Source organism: Dermochelys coriacea, chromosome 15 (genome assembly GCF_009764565.3).
Source record: "Dermochelys coriacea isolate rDerCor1 chromosome 15, rDerCor1.pri.v4, whole genome shotgun sequence".
In the NCBI taxonomy this organism is placed as follows: domain Eukaryota; kingdom Metazoa; phylum Chordata; order Testudines; family Dermochelyidae; genus Dermochelys; species Dermochelys coriacea.
Window position 1 is genome coordinate 12,605,741 of NC_050082.1, and position 18,618 is coordinate 12,624,358.

The 18,618-nt window shown below is 42.6% G+C and overlaps 1 protein-coding gene across 16 annotated transcripts in view; it reads right to left on the reverse strand.

Annotated features, from left to right (window-relative positions):
* CABIN1 (calcineurin binding protein 1) overlaps positions 1–18,618 on the reverse strand; it is a 230,800-nt gene that overhangs the window by 10,737 nt on the left and 201,445 nt on the right. For 15 of the 16 annotated variants that reach the window (XM_043498477.1, XM_038373075.2, XM_038373072.2 and 12 more), the window contains one exon: positions 9,830–10,124. In XM_043498477.1, the coding sequence (XP_043354412.1) occupies positions 9,830–10,124 (295 nt within the window). Of the gene's footprint in view, positions 1–7,039; positions 7,137–9,829; positions 10,125–18,618 lie in introns of all 16 variants that reach the window. The other variant, XR_006275953.1, reaches the window with a different exon arrangement.

Genomic DNA, 18,618 nt, shown 5'->3' on the forward strand with positions numbered 1-18,618 from the left:
ACTACTCTCAGCTCGAGCAAAGGGTTACAGAATCGAACCTTAATTCACCATGCAAGGTAGGTAAGTATTGCTATCCCTATTTTTCAGATGGGGCATAGACATGGGGACAAAAACTCTGCTCTGAACTCCATGCCCCCATTTCCACCTCTTCCCCCCCACCACCTTTTTTTTTTTTTGGAAGTGTTCAGCGAGCTTTCAAAGAGCTGTGCTAGTGCTTAAGGACGTGGACAGTATAGAAAAGCTTTCTGCATCCTGCCTACCCTCGGCCTGCAGAGAGGACAGCTCCATGCCTATAAAAGGGAGAAGAGTTAAGTGCTCCACAGAGAGTTAAGGAACATGTCCAAGACTATACAGCAAATAAGTCACAGAGGTAGGATTAGCATTTTGGTATTTCTGGCTGATGGTATTGTGCTTAGTTTAGTCTATGCTGCTTCTCTAAAGGGAACAATATTGTACCTGCAGGAAAATGGATTAGATGACTTAATAGGGCTTTTGTATCTCTAGGATTCTAAGTCTTTAGCATGAAGACCCACTTAAATACACAGACCGGAGAAAGTTATATTGGAGCAGATGGAGAAAAAAAAAAAGGTTGAGCGTGGAAGCAAAAAGAAGGCTTAAAACACGGTGACTGATATCAGTGCACAAACTGTGACAAGAATGACAAGTAATGAGTACTTGTACGGAAGTGCAGCATGCAAGAAACTAGATCCAACAATGAAGCACAAAGCCACAGTGATAAAAATTCCTTTCAGAGAAACCTGGAGCAAGGTAAAAAGTTTTGGAACAAAGTTCTGTGATCTGATTGAATGAAAGATGCTCAGATACCACGATGAAGAGAATACTGCACTCTAATGGAAAGGTGAGGGTATCTATATCTAGGTCTCTGAATACTTAGAAACTCAGATGCACATGGGGGAAGGGGAAATCCTAAAAAAGCATGTTTTGTTCCCCAAATCCTTTTTCTTTTATTAAACTTTTAAATCTGTTTTTAAATATTTGTTGAAGACTTAAATTTGGTGTTTAGTTCCATGATTTCTTTACAATGCCATTTAAAAAACAAAAAGAAAAGGAGTACTTGTGGCACCTTAGAGATAACAAATTTATTAGAGCATAAGCTTTCGCGAGCTACAGCTTACTTCATCGGATGAAGTGAGCTGTAGCTCACGAAAGCTTATGCTCTAATAAATTTGTTAGTCTCTAAGGTGCCACAAGTACTCCTTTTCTTTTTGCGAATACAGACTAACACGGCTGCTACTCTGAAACCTGTCATTTAAAAAACAGTAAGCTAATTGATTTTAGTGTCTTAACTAAAACTTGACTTGACTCGGCAGTAGTTAATAACTTGGAGAGAACGACATTGTACTCAGCTCTACTAGAGTACAGCAGCAGTTTTTCATTTGTAGTCCATTGCTGATGAATTTGATATATGTTAATCTGTTGGATAGGTCCCTCAATGGCTATTAGCCAGGATGAGCAGGGATGGTATCCCTAGCCTCTATTTGCCAGAAGCTAGAATTGGGTGATAGGGGATGGATAACTTGACGAATATCTGTTCTGATCATTCCCTCTGGGGCACCTGGCATTGGCCACTTGGTCTGACCCAGAAAGGCCGTTATGTTCTTATGTTGTTTGAATGTAATAGCTGCCTGGAAAAAGCCACAAGTCTCTCCCTTCTCTGACAATATTTAATCCTTTCTTGTCCCCCGAGCCAATTAAACAAAGTAGAGGTTAGTGAAAGCTACCGTTAGATCGGTGAGTGGTTAAAAAAAGCATTGTATAAATAAGTTATGCACTAGCTGTGGAGTAGATTTTCAGCTAGGCCTCTATTCAGCCTTCACTTGGGTTAACGGGTGCACTTGCAGGTGATCACGCCTCCTAAAATTTCTATCACTTGCATGTGCACAGTTGTTATTTCGTTTGCAATAGTATAACAGCAATGTGCATGTAAGAGTTAGCATTTGCACTCAAAAACACCATTGACCTCAATGGATTTTGTGGGTGCAATTACTAACATTTCAATTAACAAGGGTGCTACACCATTTAAAGGGTGCATGCAAAGATTAGTGTACATGCATGTTAGCAATTTTGCACACAAAAAAAGAGGTGGCCAACTACTGAAAACATAAATCTGAAATGTATGTACAGCCAAAAGTCCATATGCAATGTCTCACTACCCACTTCTCTTAGATCATCACCCTGTCTCAGCAAGATACATCCCAATATCTATCATCACAATTTAGTATAACGTATGTCTATCTTTGTTGCTTTAATTGTATGTATACATACACATAACAGATCTCATACACAGGCTTAATTTTATCAAGGGATTCTGGAGACACAGAGTTTGTAATATATATCATACAAGAGGAATTCAAATGGTAGCTATCAGAAAAAGAAAGGCAGTAAACCCACTACATGGACTGAAATGTTTTTGGCATTAATGTATCATGCTAGCTGGCTAACTCAAACTTGCTGTACTCCAAATAGGTATATCATGAGGAGGTGCAGGAGGGAGAGAACATATCCAATCAAGTGATCAGTTTGTGCTGTCTGAATGTGAGGCAAGAGGGAATTAAGAGATCCTTCACAAACAGGAAAAATCCCACTGACATTCAAAAGTGAGTTGTTCTCAGAGTGCACCTGTGGTGAAGAGAGGAAAAAAACCTACACGAAAGGCATGGATCTTAATGGATGAGACAAGGGAAGCGAGTATACCAAGGCCAAGCTTAGGAGGTAGCTGCAGCAAGAGATTAGAAAGAGTAAACACAGACTACTTGTGACTGGCTCAGAAGCTGCCTGATTTATTCCTGCTAGCAAATCCATCTACTGTAAAATCTCACCCTGGAGTATACAACAACTAACAGATACCACAGTCAGAAAAAACAGGAAAGGGTCAAGAGAAAAAAGGGAAATAAGGGAGGGAGAGATGGAAAATGGAAGTGAGTGAGGGGGACAAGACAACAAAGAAAAAGACATAAGGAGTTATAAAAATAGAAAGATTTAAGATGGGATTGCCTACAAAGCTGAAACTCACTCCTGGAAGAGATCTTGTTAACCATGAACCTCAGCAGCTTCAGAATGAAATGCCAAACCCATCTCTTTGGTAGAGCTTACCCAAAATAACATCACATTTTAAAAAAAGAAATAAAGGAAAAAAAGTCTCTAAAAACCAGAAGGCATGCAAGAAAAAATGATTTTTTAAAAACATGATGCTGTGGGAAGGCTTGGGTTTTGCATTTCACTCAGAGGGAAGACAAGGATTCATGGTCATACTGGTTCTCTTCCAGGAGCAAGTTTCAGTTTTTTTTGGCCAGTAACTAAGAAAGCTCCATCTTCTTTGCAACCAGGTACCATTCTTAGGTCCGACAGTTCCATTTTCCAGTGGAACATAGCTGTCAATGCAGATCATTGATCACACACGGTTAGGAAGTCCCCAAGTTAACTTGGTCCTGTCCCAAGGATGGATTTGAAGACAAGGACTGAAACCTTGACTTTAATTCAGCATTCAGAGAAGAGAATGAGAAATGGGGTCATCTGATCTTGGCATTCTGCGTTGGAGAGCAGATGGACTGCTATGCTCTGAACTAAAAATAGCTTTTACAAAGGTTGGCATTTTGTCCCTGGTTACAGAAAATTACAATAAGCAAACCCAGAAGTTGCTGTGGATAACTGTGGCTAAGTCCAAACAAAACAGAAGGGGGGTGCCATCTAATCAGCCATAGATGGAAAAAGGGGATTTTGGGTGGCTGTAGCTATTCAGGTATTCAGAAACAGCGAGGAGTCAAAGTGAACACTTACACTGTGTACTGTATTAATATGAAGGCAGATGCCCACAATGGAAGGTAAGGTTAAGAGAGTTGGTGAGTTCTCTGAAGTACTTCCCACTCTATTTGCATCACCTCAGTCTTTTCAGGCTTCAGAGTCAATCAGCTGCTCTGCATCCAATTGCTGAACTCAACCAAGTTGAGGACAGCTGTGAGACTGTGCTATTTGTATCTGATGTGAAGGAGACATAGAGCTGGGTGTCTTCTGTAAACATCTGGCATTTTAGTCCATGCTGTTTCACAATCTCTCCTTGTTGCTTTATATAGATTTGGATTGAAAAAAAAGACATGAAAAATGGAGGTGGGATCCCTCTGAGAACTCTGGAGATGGAAGAGCAAGTGCCCATTGTGACTCTCTGGGTATTATCTCAGAGATACAAGTGAAACCATCTTAGCATGATCTTGCTATGTCTCTGAAGTGGGGCAGCAAAATTCCACACCCTGCCATATTAAATGCTGTATTAACATGTGTCAAAGACCTCCAGTCCTACAACCACCTTTATTTTGAGCTTCTGCTCTTGAGTTTACTATTGCTGCCTGTGACGGGGTGCCCGACCCACACTGGCTCCGTGAGGATTAAAATCAGCCTAGTGAGGCTGAGTGGCAGGCAACCAAAGGTGTGGTTGCAGGGGAAACAGCCAATTAGGGCAGAGGCTGCAGACAATTAGGGTGAAGGCTGGATCAGCTGATCAGGGCCCAGCCAGCCCATAAGGCTGGATCAGCAGACTGGAGTGAGAGAGTCTGCTGCAAGGAGAAGACTGGCTTCCTGGCAGGCTGCCAGGATTTACAGGCTTGAGGCCCTGGGGCCAGAGGCAGGAACAGAAGGAACTGAGGCTATAGGAAAGTGGCCCAGGGAATAGAGACAGTGAGCTGGAAGGAAGAGGCAGCAGGAAGCTTCTGTTTGCAGGGTCCCTGGGCTGGGGCCCAGAGTAGTTGGGCAGGCCCGTGCCCCTTCCCCTGACCCCGGAAGGGGAACCGGATGGTGACACCGCCTGGCTGTGCCATGAAGCAGATGCCAAGAAAAAGGAGCTGTAATGGGTCTGCAGGTGGAAGCAGGGATGGAAGAGCAACCACCACATGAGGGTGCACCTGCTGGGACTGAGCTAATTCCTGAAATGCCCAGCAGGTGGTGCCAGGATGGTGGGTGACCCCGTGACATTGCCAATTATTTCTCATGCTGAATCAAATCTAGTGCCAGTTCCTTCTCTACAGCTATCATCATATTGTCCCTCAACCTTCTGGGCCCTACGCAGCCTTCTTCAACTATTGCTACATCTCATTTACTGTATTTCAACAGATATAAAGCTTAGGTACTTCCAGAATGACCACTACATATCTGGGATCAAAGAAGAATATTTACACAGTATGTATGTTGCAATACTTAGACACTACAGAAAGAACTAAGGGTGGAGTATTTGTCTTAACTCTGAATTTCCTAGTTTTGGAAGGGTTATGTCACAGCTTCAATATTTCATAAAAATCTGTTTTGCATGCGAGTAAAGGGGTCATTTACAAGTTTCAGGAAGAATGCATCATGGCAAACTAAAACAATTTCATGTATTTGGAAGTCAAAAGTGATAATGATCTGTACCTCTGAGTACTATCACCATAACAGGCAGTAGCTAAGGTAGAGGTAAAAATAAGGCAACTGAAGGCACTTAATTAAACCTTAAAGTCCTCAGTGCATTCTGCTCTAGTCTCACAAGGGGGACCCAGCTCTCCTCCATATACTGCACTGTGACTCCTTGGTGAAGGAATGGAGACCAGAATACAATTGTCAGTGATCTCTTGCTCCTGGGAAGGGGTGTGGATGTGTGTTGGGGGCAGGGTGGGAGGAGGGGACAGACAGGGAGGGCAGAAGGCATGTCAAAAGAATCATAATAAAACAGCAGATTTTCACCAGTTAAAATCTTAACCTTATATTTTAATGCTCTTTAAAAAAATCTCAGCATTTATTTAGCAGGACAGGATCCCATTTCCCCCTCCGTTCATTTTATATGCAGATCAAGCACAATACTGGCTTCAAGCAAAGTCATCCTCACTTCTGAATAAATCCAGATATGGAAATCTTCACTTACACCTCCTTGCCTGGATCCATGTTAGTGTTTTCCTGACCACTCCTTCTAATAATCATCATTGGATTAAGAAATGGGGGGGGGGGGAAGGAGACCATCTGGGGAAAAAACCAACCATACTAGTAAGATTTTCAGGGCGATGGAATACTACAGCTATTGGAATTGTGTGACAGAGCTGGAGAGGGTTTATCCTACTTGACCTATTTTACAGCTCTCCCCAGAGTCAATTCTATGCCGAGCTAAAAAGGCTGGCAGCCCCATGTGAATATATATCTAAATGTTGGAAGTTTCCATGCTGTCATTAGCACCTGGTCATTGGACTTCATCGTGCTGTAGTTTCTATACTGGTTGCTGTATACCAGTCGCAAGATCTCATTAAAATGTTGACATGGGGAATGACTGGCAGAACACCAACACTGCTTGGAAAATGGTTGTGTAATTCCTTTAAGAAGTCATGAAGAATTACAGTAGTTAATACTTGGGGACAGGAAATCCTCTGAGATGGACAAACAGACATGGTGGGAGTATGAAAGTGGCAATTAAAAGGAAAGGAAGGAAGGAAAAAGGGTGAAGAATAAAAAGATTACTTGGAAAATGTGGCAGAGGAGAGACTTTACATAGAAAAGGAGAAATAACAGAGGAAAAGAGGAAAAAAGAAAGGGTAAAACTTATGAATTTAGCAATCATACTTTAAAAAGTGGGGATGTGGCTAGGGGGAGGAGTTGAAAGAAAAAAGAAGCAAAGGATAGTAATTGGTGTCTCTCTCAGCTAGAGAAACGACCTGTCAGGTGGGACTGAGATCCAGACAGCCAGAAATGATACATGCACTCAGCACTGAAATGAGAGCTGTACAGAGAAAGCCTCTTGATCTTCAGACAGGAGACTTCAGGGCAATAATTTTGGTAGCTAACCCCACCCCCCGCTCCCACCACCGGAAGATGTACAGAAACCATGAAAGAAGCCATCAGAAACCTCACAAATCCCTAAAAGGACTAGAGAGTCAAAAGATTAAAATAAATGTTCCTGCCAATGCAGGATGGCTTGGAAAATTAGAGAGAGGAAAGTAGATCAGAAATGCTTATGAGTTTTATGTGTAAAGCAATGGCACACGGGAGCACTAACCTGCACTGTCATTCCTACCTCTCTGCTCAGTGAGATCACAACAACTTTAAAGGGCAGAGGCTTCATTCTTTTCCTCCTTTAGGGATGGACCTGAATTATTCCCTGTTGAACAAGCCTGGAAAGACATCCCATGATAATACCATATAATTCCATTTCTGGACAAATCTGACTGCAACATTTTCTCCCTCCCACCACAGGATTTGTGGAGAAGGAATGTGAGCCGATTATAAATTGACTATTAGTGGCGGATGTTAAATTTCAATTTAATCCTGTACTCTCTGAGAGATTAGCTCATTGGGAAAATTGATTTCTCCCTGGTTTGCTCTTTGTTGCTGATGTATTCAGAAGATTATCTGCATTTAGCTGCCAAGGCTGATTACATAAGGAAAAAAAAATCATGTAGAGTAGGTGTGTGTGCATAAACTATACAAAGATACTCAGTCACAAAGCAAAATTTGTTTCAAACAAACCAGTTTGAGACTAGCTTATAAAGTATTGATGATGATGCCTCCAATAGCTTGGCACTACCTTAACACTATTCTGATTTGCTCCGTTCTACAGTGCCTAGATGGATATATGAGGTTTCATTCTTAACAGTAAACATACCAGGCTTGTGTAGATTTATCTCTGGCTTTTAATATTATCTGAAAATAGTTTGATTATTTTCTTTAGACATACAGGGGCCAAGTCACTTCTAAAAAAAGAATTTAGGCACTTTTGACCATTATGCCCATAATGTAAATATTCATTTGTGAAACATTCATACTCTACAACAGAGGTGGGCAAACTTGGCTGGCGAACCTTTTAAGCCAGCTCGTGAGGTCCCGCTGGGGAGTGGGTTCCGGCGCTCCAGCCGGGGCACCAGGTCAGGGGCTGCACCATGCGGCATGGCCCCACTCTGGCACTACAGCTGCGGCGCTGTGGCATAGCCCCACTCCAGGGCGCAGGGTTGGGGGGCCGCATCATGAGCTCCTGGAAGCAGCTGCATGGCCCCACTCCGGCGCTCTAGCAGGGGTGGGGGCCGCTCCATGCGTAGGAGCTGGAGAAGGGACATGCCACTGCTTCCGGGAGCCGCTTGAGGTAAGCGTCACTTGGAGCCTGCACCCCTGAGCCTCTGCCCATGCTCCAACCCCCTGCCCCAGTCCTGATCCCCCTCCTGCTCTCCAAACCCCTACATCCCAGCTCAGAGCATCCTCCTACACCCCAAACCTCTCATCCTCCAGCCCCACCCGAGTCCACACTCCCAATCAGAGCCCTCACCCCCTCCCACACCCCAACCCCAATTTTGTGAGCATTCATGGCCTGCCATACAATTTCTATTCCCCAATGTGGCCCTCAGGCCAAAAAGTTTGTTCACTCCCCGCTCTATAATTTTTTGATTAACTACAATTTTGATTATCTGAGTGCAAAGAGAGGACTAAACAATTTCGGATAATTGTGGGAATTTTCAATATAATTAACAGACATCAAATGACATGATCTTGTTTCAGATAATAATTTTGGATAATTGAGGTTGCACTGTATGTATTTCATATAAAAGTCACAAATCTTCAGGGCCAGATTATGCCTTTAAGGCACAGTCCCACACTGGGGGAATCTGTAGAGCTGGAAGGGGCTAGGCTGTTAACAGAAGCCACAGGAAGAATTGTGGTTGGTTCAGACAGAATTCCTCCTGGAGCTCCGTAGCGTACACTTCAGCAAGAATTCTGCCATCTTTTAAGTGGGTGCATCATTACGCTTCCACACGAGTGCAACTAGGCTCTGCTGGCCAGTACAGAACAGGCTCGGGTTGGTCCAGCCTTACTTCATGCCCTCGGTGTAGGTTAGTAATACTGAGGGTGCGAGCCTATCGCACTCCCTTTGACTACTGGCCATGCTGTGGCAGGCCTGTGGCCAAAAATGCCAGGGTGATAAGACTCATTACATTTTCTCATCTTGGTTGTCTGTCTAGGACCAACTATATAAAATGGCCCTCAAATAAGTTATGTTTTCATGCCAACCAGGGACTCTAAACTGTATGTATTTTGCATCTTTGACATTCTTATCTGCACCCTGTGTCCTCATCTAACTACAATAGGGCTACAAATATTGTCATTCTAACATTCCAGTCTTCTCAGCCACTGTTTATTCTGCCTCATATAACTATCATTCTGTAGTTACCATGGCTCATTGTAACTAAGTCAACCCTCCATTTTCCAGAGCAGAAATATTTATACCAATAGCATATCTGATGAATAAATATCTTATAAAATAGTTTCTCTGTGGCATAAAGATGATGCTACCCTTCAAAAAAGTTATTAGTACAGTACTGTACAAGTTTGGGATTTCTACACACACATACACACAAACACATGGCCGTGATATCTATATAATAAGTTACATTAATCATGCCCCTTTGACTACTTCACATACACATTACCAACTAATCCATCTCCACTGGTATTATATCTAACTTTTCAAACTTCTAAGCAATTTTAAACCATCACTATTTCTTTAAGTCAACTATTGAAAAAATAAATATCTATTTTACACCAAAGCAGAGTTAGAAACCCTCCTTTTCAATGAGCTATAGCACTTTTATATTTTACACACACACTGAGGACAACTCTTCCATCAGTTCTAGTAATATATACATCCCTTTCAGAACCAGAGAAAAATCTCAGTTTGTGTGCCCTGTCGTGTTCTTTTGCATATGGTCTAGTGACTAAAAAATTGTGACTTGTGGCAGAATTCTGCCACTGACTTACTATGTGCCCTTGGGCAAGTCAACTAGAGACGGTCAAGACATTTTATTAGGTGCAGACTTACCATGTGCAATGTAAGACATGCTGGGAGCAGTCTCTGCACTCTGGCGTTGGTGTGGCTCGATGTCCTTGTGTGTTGTGTGCGGTGGGGGCACTGAAGAAGATGCGGAGGAAGAGGAAGAGGAGGAAGAGGATGCTGGCTTGGGTTTGGAATGAAGGTCGTTCAGTTTTAGGAGGTTTTCAGAAGTCACAGTGTCTGGATTTACTGGTGTAGGAGGCAGTGTTGCTGGAGTTGCTGGAAAGAAGCTCTCTTTATTGTCCTTTATATGCTTTGGGGTTGTTGGAGTTTCCCCTATGGACTACATTAAAAAAAAGGAAAGATGGTGAGAAAATATGGCCTACTGAGCTCATATGTGTAACCTTATTGAATGGAAACTGCAAATATTGTGGTCACTTGCATAATGCAAAAAAATAGCATCTCTCTTGTGCACATATATATTAACCATAACAATAAAATCTTCCCCCAGGTGAGTATTTATCTTCCATACTTTACAGTTCATTTATCAAAGCACCACCTGGAATACTTATTCATATTCACAGTTATAGTGCTCTAATTGAGCTGCTTTGTATAGAAAGCTCCTTAAGCTCAGCGGAACTTTATTATTAAACAGGATGAAATTCAGGAATGTTCCAAACTCCTATGAATAGAAAGAAGCTCTTTCAATTAAAAAGAATTGTTGGCAAACTCTGGGTTTAATCTAGCAGATAGTTAGTGCTTTGGGAAGAATTGAGCTTCAAATCCCCAAATTATTAAAAGAAAATACCATGTGTAAGGCTATGAAAGAGAGCAAAAGAAATGAGGAGATAAGAGAGTATTTATATTTGTAAAATAATAAAAATGTGCTTATTCTAAGTGATTATCAATTGTGGCAGCGAGCAAATAATGCTGAAGTCCAGCTTGAAATGACTGATCTGGAAGCACTCTTGCCTTTGTACCTTAATACGGAGGATAAAATATCAATACTAACAGCTGGGCTCTCATCCAAGGGCCACAACTAAGACTATGAAGCATTGCTACTAGTTACGTAGCCAAGAGGTGGAAGAGTGATTTAAATTCACCAAGGAAGGGAAAGACAGCTCAAATAAAATAAAACCCCTCCCACATTCCATATCAATAGATATTCTGGTCTTTAAAGCTACAGACTACCTTTGAGTTCTTAATAATCTTCATTAATTCAGATTAAGTTGTAATGAACTAGCTAGACAGACTCCAAGCTGCTCAACTGTCAGTCTCATAGGCCCTAAACCACTAAAGTAAAACCATCCCCAGTTCATGCAGTAGGGCCTGTGCTTTTGGAGCAAGAAGATCAGAGTTCTATCTTTGTTGCCAATATTCTAAGGGACCATGGTGTCCTAGGTGTCCACAGATTTGCTACAATGGTGAGAGAAGCAGGGGTTGAACTTCCCTGACAAAATCTGGAGTGAATTTGTACCAGAAAATCTGTAATATTTAAAAAAGAAAAGGAGTACTTGTGGCACCTTAGAGACTAACAAATTTATTAGAGCATAAGCTTTCGTGAGCTACAGCTCACTTCATCGGATGCATTTGGTGGAAAAAACAGAGTAGAGATTTATATACACACACACAGAGAACATGAAACAATGGGTTTATCATACACACTGTAAGGAGAGTGATCACTTAAGATAAGCCATCACCAACAGCAGGGGGGGGAAGGAGGAAAACCTTTCATGGTGACAAGCAGGTAGGCTAATTCCAGCAGTTAACAAGAATATCAGAGGAACAGTGGGGGGTGGGGTGGGAGGGAGAAATACCATGGGGAAATAGTTTTACTTTGTGTAATGACTCATCCATTCCCAGTCTCTATTCAAGCCTAAGTTAATTGTATCCAGTTTGCAAATTAATTCCAATTCAGCAGTCTCTCGTTGGAGTCTGTTTTTGAAGCTTTTTGTTGTAGTATAGCCACTCTTAGGTCTGTGATCGAGTGACCAGAGAGATTGAAGTGTTCTCCAACTGGTTTTTGAATGTTATAATTCTTGACGTCTGATTTGTGTCCATTCATTCTTTTACGTAGAGACTGTCCAGTTTGGCCAATGTACATGGCAGAGGGGCATTGCTGGCACATGATGGCATATATCACATTGGTAGATGCGCAGGTGAAGGAGCCTCTGATAGTGTGGCTGATGTGATTAGGCCCTATGATGGTATCCCCTGAATAGATATGTGGACAGAGTTGGCAACGGGCTTTGTTGCAAGGATAGGTTCCTGGGTTAGTGGTTCTGTTGTGTGGTGTGTGGTTGCTGGTGAGTATTTGCTTCAGATTGGGGGGCTGTCTGTAAGCAAGGACTGGTCTGTCTCCCAAGATCTGAGAGAGCGATGGCTCGTCCTTCAGGATAGGTTGTAGATCCTTGATGATGCGTTGGAGGGGTTTTAGTTGGGGGCTGAAGGTGATGGCTAGTGGCGTTCTGTTGTTTTCTTTGTTGGGCCTGTCCTGTAGTAGGTGACTTCTGGGTACTCTTCTGGCTCTGTCAATCTGTTTCTTCACTTCAGCAGGTGGGTACTGTAGTTGTAGGAATGCATGATAGAGATCTTGTAGGTGTTTGTCTCTGTCTGAGGGGTTGGAGCAAATGCGGTTATATCGTAGCGCTTGGCTGTAGACAATGGATCGAGTGGTATGATCTGGATGAAAGCTAGAGGCATGTAGGTAGGAATAGCGGTCAGTAGGTTTCCGATATAGGGTGGTGTTTATGTGACCATCGCTTATTAGCACCGTAGTGTCCAGGAAGTGGATCTCTTGTGTGGACTGGTCCAGGCTGAGGTTGATGGTGGGATGGAAATTGTTGAAATCATGGTGGAATTCCTCAAGAGCTTCTTTTCCATGGGTCCAGATGATGAAGATGTCATCAATGTAGCGCAAATAGAGTAGGGGCATTAGGGAACGAGAGCTGAGGAAGCGTTGTTCTAAGTCAGCCATAAAAATGTTGGCATACTGTGGGGCCATGCGGGTACCCATCGCAGTGCCGCTGATTTGAAGGTATACATTGTCACCAAATGTGAAATAGTTATGGGTCAGGACAAAGTCACAAAGTTCTGCCACCAGGTTAGCCGTGACAGTATCGGGGATACTGTTCCTGACGGCTTGTAGTCCATCTTTGTGTGGAATATTGGTGTAGAGGGCTTCTACATCCATAGTGGCTAGGATGGTGTTTTTAGCCAGCACTCCCAGCTATCTTCGAGACACCACCGATTTCCTGAGGAAACTACAGTCCATTGGTGATCTTCCTAAAAACACCATCCTAGCCACTATGGATGTAGAAGCCCTCTACACCAATATTCCACACAAAGATGGACTACAAGCCGTCAGGAACAGTATCCCCGATACTGTCACGGCTAACCTGGTGGCAGAACTTTGTGACTTTGTCCTGACCCATAACTATTTCACATTTGGTGACAATGTATACCTTCAAATCAGCGGCACTGCGATGGGTACCCGCATGGCCCCACAGTATGCCAACATTTTTATGGCTGACTTAGAACAACGCTTCCTCAGCTCTCGTTCCCTAATGCCCCTACTCTATTTGCGCTACATTGATGACATCTTCATCATCTGGACCCATGGAAAAGAAGCTCTTGAGGAATTCCACCATGATTTCAACAATTTCCATCCCACCATCAACCTCAGCCTGGACCAGTCCACACAAGAGATCCACTTCCTGGACACTACGGTGCTAATAAGCGATGGTCACATAAACACCACCCTATATCGGAAACCTACTGACCGCTATTCCTACCTACATGCCTCTAGCTTTCATCCAGATCATACCACTCGATCCATTGTCTACAGCCAAGCGCTACGATATAACCGCATTTGCTCCAACCCCTCAGACAGAGACAAACACCTACAAGATCTCTATCATGCATTCCTACAACTACAGTACCCACCTGCTGAAGTGAAGAAACAGATTGACAGAGCCAGAAGAGTACCCAGAAGTCACCTACTACAGGACAGGCCCAACAAAGAAAACAACAGAACGCCACTAGCCATCACCTTCAGCCCCCAACTAAACCCCTCCAACGCATCATCAAGGATCTACAACCTATCCTGAAGGACGAGCCATCGCTCTCTCAGATCTTGGGAGACAGACCAGTCCTTGCTTACAGACAGCCCCCCAATCTGAAGCAAATACTCACCAGCAACCACACACCACACAACAGAACCACTAACCCAGGAACCTATCCTTGCAACAAAGCCCGTTGCCAACTCTGTCCACATATCTATTCAGGGGATACCATCATAGGGCCTAATCACATCAGCCACACTATCAGAGGCTCCTTCACCTGCGCATCTACCAATGTGATATATGCCATCATGTGCCAGCAATGCCCCTCTGCCATGTACATTGGCCAAACTGGACAGTCTCTACGTAAAAGAATGAATGGACACAAATCAGACGTCAAGAATTATAACATTCAAAAACCAGTTGGAGAACACTTCAATCTCTCTGGTCACTCGATCACAGACCTAAGAGTGGCTATACTTCAACAAAAAAGCTTCAAAAACAGACTCCAACGAGAGACTGCTGAATTGGAATTAATTTGCAAACTGGATACAATTAACTTAGGCTTGAATAGAGACTGGGAATGGATGAGTCATTACACAAAGTAAAACTATTTCCCCATGGTATTTCTCCCTCCCACCCCACCCCCCACTGTTCCTCTGATATTCTTGTTAACTGCTGGAATTAGCCTACCTGCTTGTCACCATGAAAGGTTTTCCTCCTTCCCCCCCCTGCTGTTGGTGATGGCTTATCTTAAGTGATCACTCTCCTTACAGTGTGTATGATAAACCCATTGTTTCATGTTCTCTGTGTGTGTGTATATAAATCTCTACTCTGTTTTTTCCACCAAATGCATCCGATGAAGTGAGCTGTAGCTCACGAAAGCTTATGCTCTAATAAATTTGTTAGTCTCTAAGGTGCCACAAGTACTCCTTTTCTTTTTGAGAATACAGACTAACACGGCTGCTACTCTGAAACCTGTAATATTTAATACATTTAAAATTCAATACTGGAGAGCACTCTTGGACCTATTTATACTTTGTGTAGTATAACTTCTAAAGTCACTTCTGTGTTATTAGTGTGTATATTTAATCAATCTCAATATTTAATGGGTATGGCTAAAATCTCACTGCCAATTAATTTTAAAAAAGCTGTTTTTACATCATAATTGCCATACTGGATCAGATAAGGTCTATTGTGCCTCTAGCAATGTCCAGTTTCTGATGGTTTAGAGGATGTAAAAACTCATAACACACCTAATTTATGCAATACTGTAGACAGAAGACAAATTTCCTGCATACATAATGTCCTAAATTCTGAACTAGTATAGACAACTGAAGATGCTATTGACAGACAAAGTTATCCAAACATTAAAAAACCCAGGCACACTATTAGTAATAAAAAACCCTTACATTTATATAGATGGTGAGCACAGAGAGAGGAATGAGAATGGAGTAACTAAAAAGAGGACAGGTAGGGACTAAATTAGTAAATGGATTGTAGGAGACATGCAGCTTATATGATTGGTGGGAAAAGGAGTGCATGAATAGAAAGGTCAGAGAAAAGGAAAAGGCAAGATTTGGGGACATACAAGAGGTAAAGGAGAAAACAGATGGTGAGGCAAGAAGAAACAGAAAGGGAAAGGTACATGAAAGGGGAGTCACTGACAGATTTCCATATAACACTTAATTGGAGCTTGAATGAAACCACTGTGAAAGCTGAATATAGTAAGGTTTTTAATTGCAGATGAATGGGTGTGTAGGGCGGGGACAGAGATTTGACTGACATAATCCATGCATGTATAAAAGGCCAAATTCATACCTACTAAATCTGAAGTCAGCCAGGAATATATTTGGCCCATTGTTTTTCAAGTGGTTCATTCATGTAAAATTTCAAGGTCTGTCTAAGACTTTTTCTTGGCAGCCTAAGACTGCCAGGGTTGCATTCTAAGGAGGATATTGGCACCCAATGGTGGCATAAGCAAAAACATATTTCATGTGTACATGGCCAGCATTGTACAACATACGTTTCACTTAAGTATTGCTCCCACTGTCCTGACTGAAGCTGACAGAGTGCTTGGGCACAAACAAAACCAAGATTCCAATTGTTAGTGTATAATGGAAAACTATGGGTGTGCGAGTTGGAAAGGATTTAGGTATTTCATCCAACGGTTGGTTACTTTACAGGGCAATAGTTTTTTGTAATAAATCTGAACTTTAGTAGATATGTGCACATGGACAGTGAGTATTAAAGGCTGGGGGGGCAGAGCCCCCCCAAACAGCCCTGCATGGCTCTGCCCCCAGGCCCACTCCTGCTTCCCGGCACTGTGCTGCAGGGGGCTCTTCCCCCATGTCCAGGGCCCCAAGCTGGGGCTAAGGACTCCACCTGGCGCTCCGGAGCACTGGAAGCCATCCTGCGCTCCAGGGTTGGGGCAGGGAGGGTGCTGCCTGGAGCTCGGGGCTGGGTGGGGGCCATGCTGCCCGCCTGGTGCTCTGGGAGGGGGCACATCACCTGCCTGACACTCGGGAGGTCTGGGGCTGGGGGGCCACTCTGGGCTTCAGCGGGCGAGGAGGGGCCTCAGCAGAAAGGGCAGGCCGGGCTAGGTGCTACCCTCCCCGAGGTTCACCCACTGCTCATTAATGTGCATGTGTGCAAAGTAGAGGTAATAATGCATCAGCACATGGCATTATCCTGTACTGGTAGTAATCTGATAGCCCCATTAGTTTCAATGTGATTTAAGGTTTTACTTGAAAAAAGTTTCTCATCTTAATGGCTGTTAAGAAAACTTTCCAAATGTAAACTGGTGAAGGGCCGTCTTATTAATTCTGGAGATAAAGAAAATCAGATCCCCTTCAATCCAATGAAACAAACAGATGTTAGCAGGTGAACATAACCTTGATAACTTTCTTTGATGGTGAAAGTGGGGGGTAAGGAGACTGTCTTAAAAAAAAAAATCTCCCACAGTATACAGAAAAGAATCCTGGCCTTATCACTATATCCTGCCCCCACTGCAATTCCACTGTTGCCCTCATGAGAGAGGCTGAAATTTATATGACATTTTATTGAAGTCAAGGAAGCTGGAGTAGCATCAAAAATAACCAAGGAAGAATTATAATAGGTGTGAAGGATTACCTGTTTTGAAAATATTTAGTTTTTAGTATGAAGACAAGAGTTGTGACACTTCTATATCAGTCACTGATGCCAACTTACACGCAAAGCAGGTGTGCATGATCCCACTAGCAGTAATACTTGTCAAGGTCTATGGGGCCACATGTATTTTAATGTCACACAGGTGATTGCCTAGCAGCAAAAACACAGGACTATTACACTTTGCACGAGAAACAGACCTGGAAGAAACTTAGTAGAGAAACTGACTTAAATTCATCAGAACTAATGCATACCTATCTATTCCCACTGCTGATAATAACCAGACACGGTAAACACAAGACACTAAGAAGGGCACCAGGAGGAAGAACTGTTTTCTACAGCACATTTTTTTTAAATCAGGAGGGTATATGATGTTCTGCATGGATGAATGCATTCCATGTCTTTCTGGGGCTTGATTATTTCCTCCCCTCCCCATTCATCTCCAGTAGAAAACTGAGAATTAGTGTCAAGCTTCTACTCATGTTGCAGAACTGATCAATGAAATGGTTTTTAATTGTTCACTTTATTAATATAACTTCATAAGCAAAGTTTTATGAATGAAACAACATTCATTCATAAAACCAGTTACCTCAATAACTGGCTAACTGAGTTTCACTTTCAATCCAATTGCTGCTTAAATTGCTGAAACTTACACTGTTTCAACATTGTAACTTCTCACTGTTTGTCATTTATATATTTGTCTGTATTGTAACTCAAACTCCATTTTAAAATGCTCACTACATTTTGTAAAAGCTTGCTGCAACCTTCATTTTTGCAAACCCTGCTGTAATCTGATTAGTTTAGTTTAGATGTGTGAATGAGGTATGTATGGATGATGGAATCAACCTCCAGCCCCAGCCTGTCCTGATGAAATAAAGTGTAAACACCAACGGCTGAAGATGCAGACAACAGCCCTGACAAAGCAAGAAGAGTCCACCCTAAAAAGAAAAGAACAAAAATACAACTGAAGAATCATCAAAGCCAGGTCCTAGGCTGAAAGTCATGTCTGCAACTGACGGGTGATCAATCACACCGAACCCAGAGATAGCGTGACACAGCAAGACCTATAAACTCTGGATTTCAAACTAAAGCCTACAAAAAAGTATGGATGAGATGGAAGACTTTGGAGGGTAACATTCTGCAGCCAACATGGAAGGGCATTCAGGCATGCCCAACAGAGACCCAGCCCTTCCTTGTGCCCGGCTTTCCTGGCCAGTTAGCCACCACAAGCTACGAACTCAACCTACATTCAGGACTGATAACTATACAGCAGCTGCAGAACGTGTGTGTGTGTGTACACATAGGTATTAGATATTAGTTATGGGTCATAAATCAAATTGGATTATAATAAACGTGACATCTTGTCTTGTCCCCTGAAATGACCCTGTTTAGTTTTGTCTGCATAACAATGTTTGATGTGGCTTCTGAGGAGAATGTTCTACTGTACTTTGTTGTGGTACATAGAGTCAAAGCTCTCCCAATCCATGGCAGGATGTAAACTTTCCCATTCTCACTGCCTTTAAAATTAATGTAAATGTGTTTTACAATGTGAAGAGGCTTCGTGCTTTTTTCCATGTATATGATAAAGGTAGCAAGTTTCAGAGGGAACTGGTGTCTATGAGGGACTGG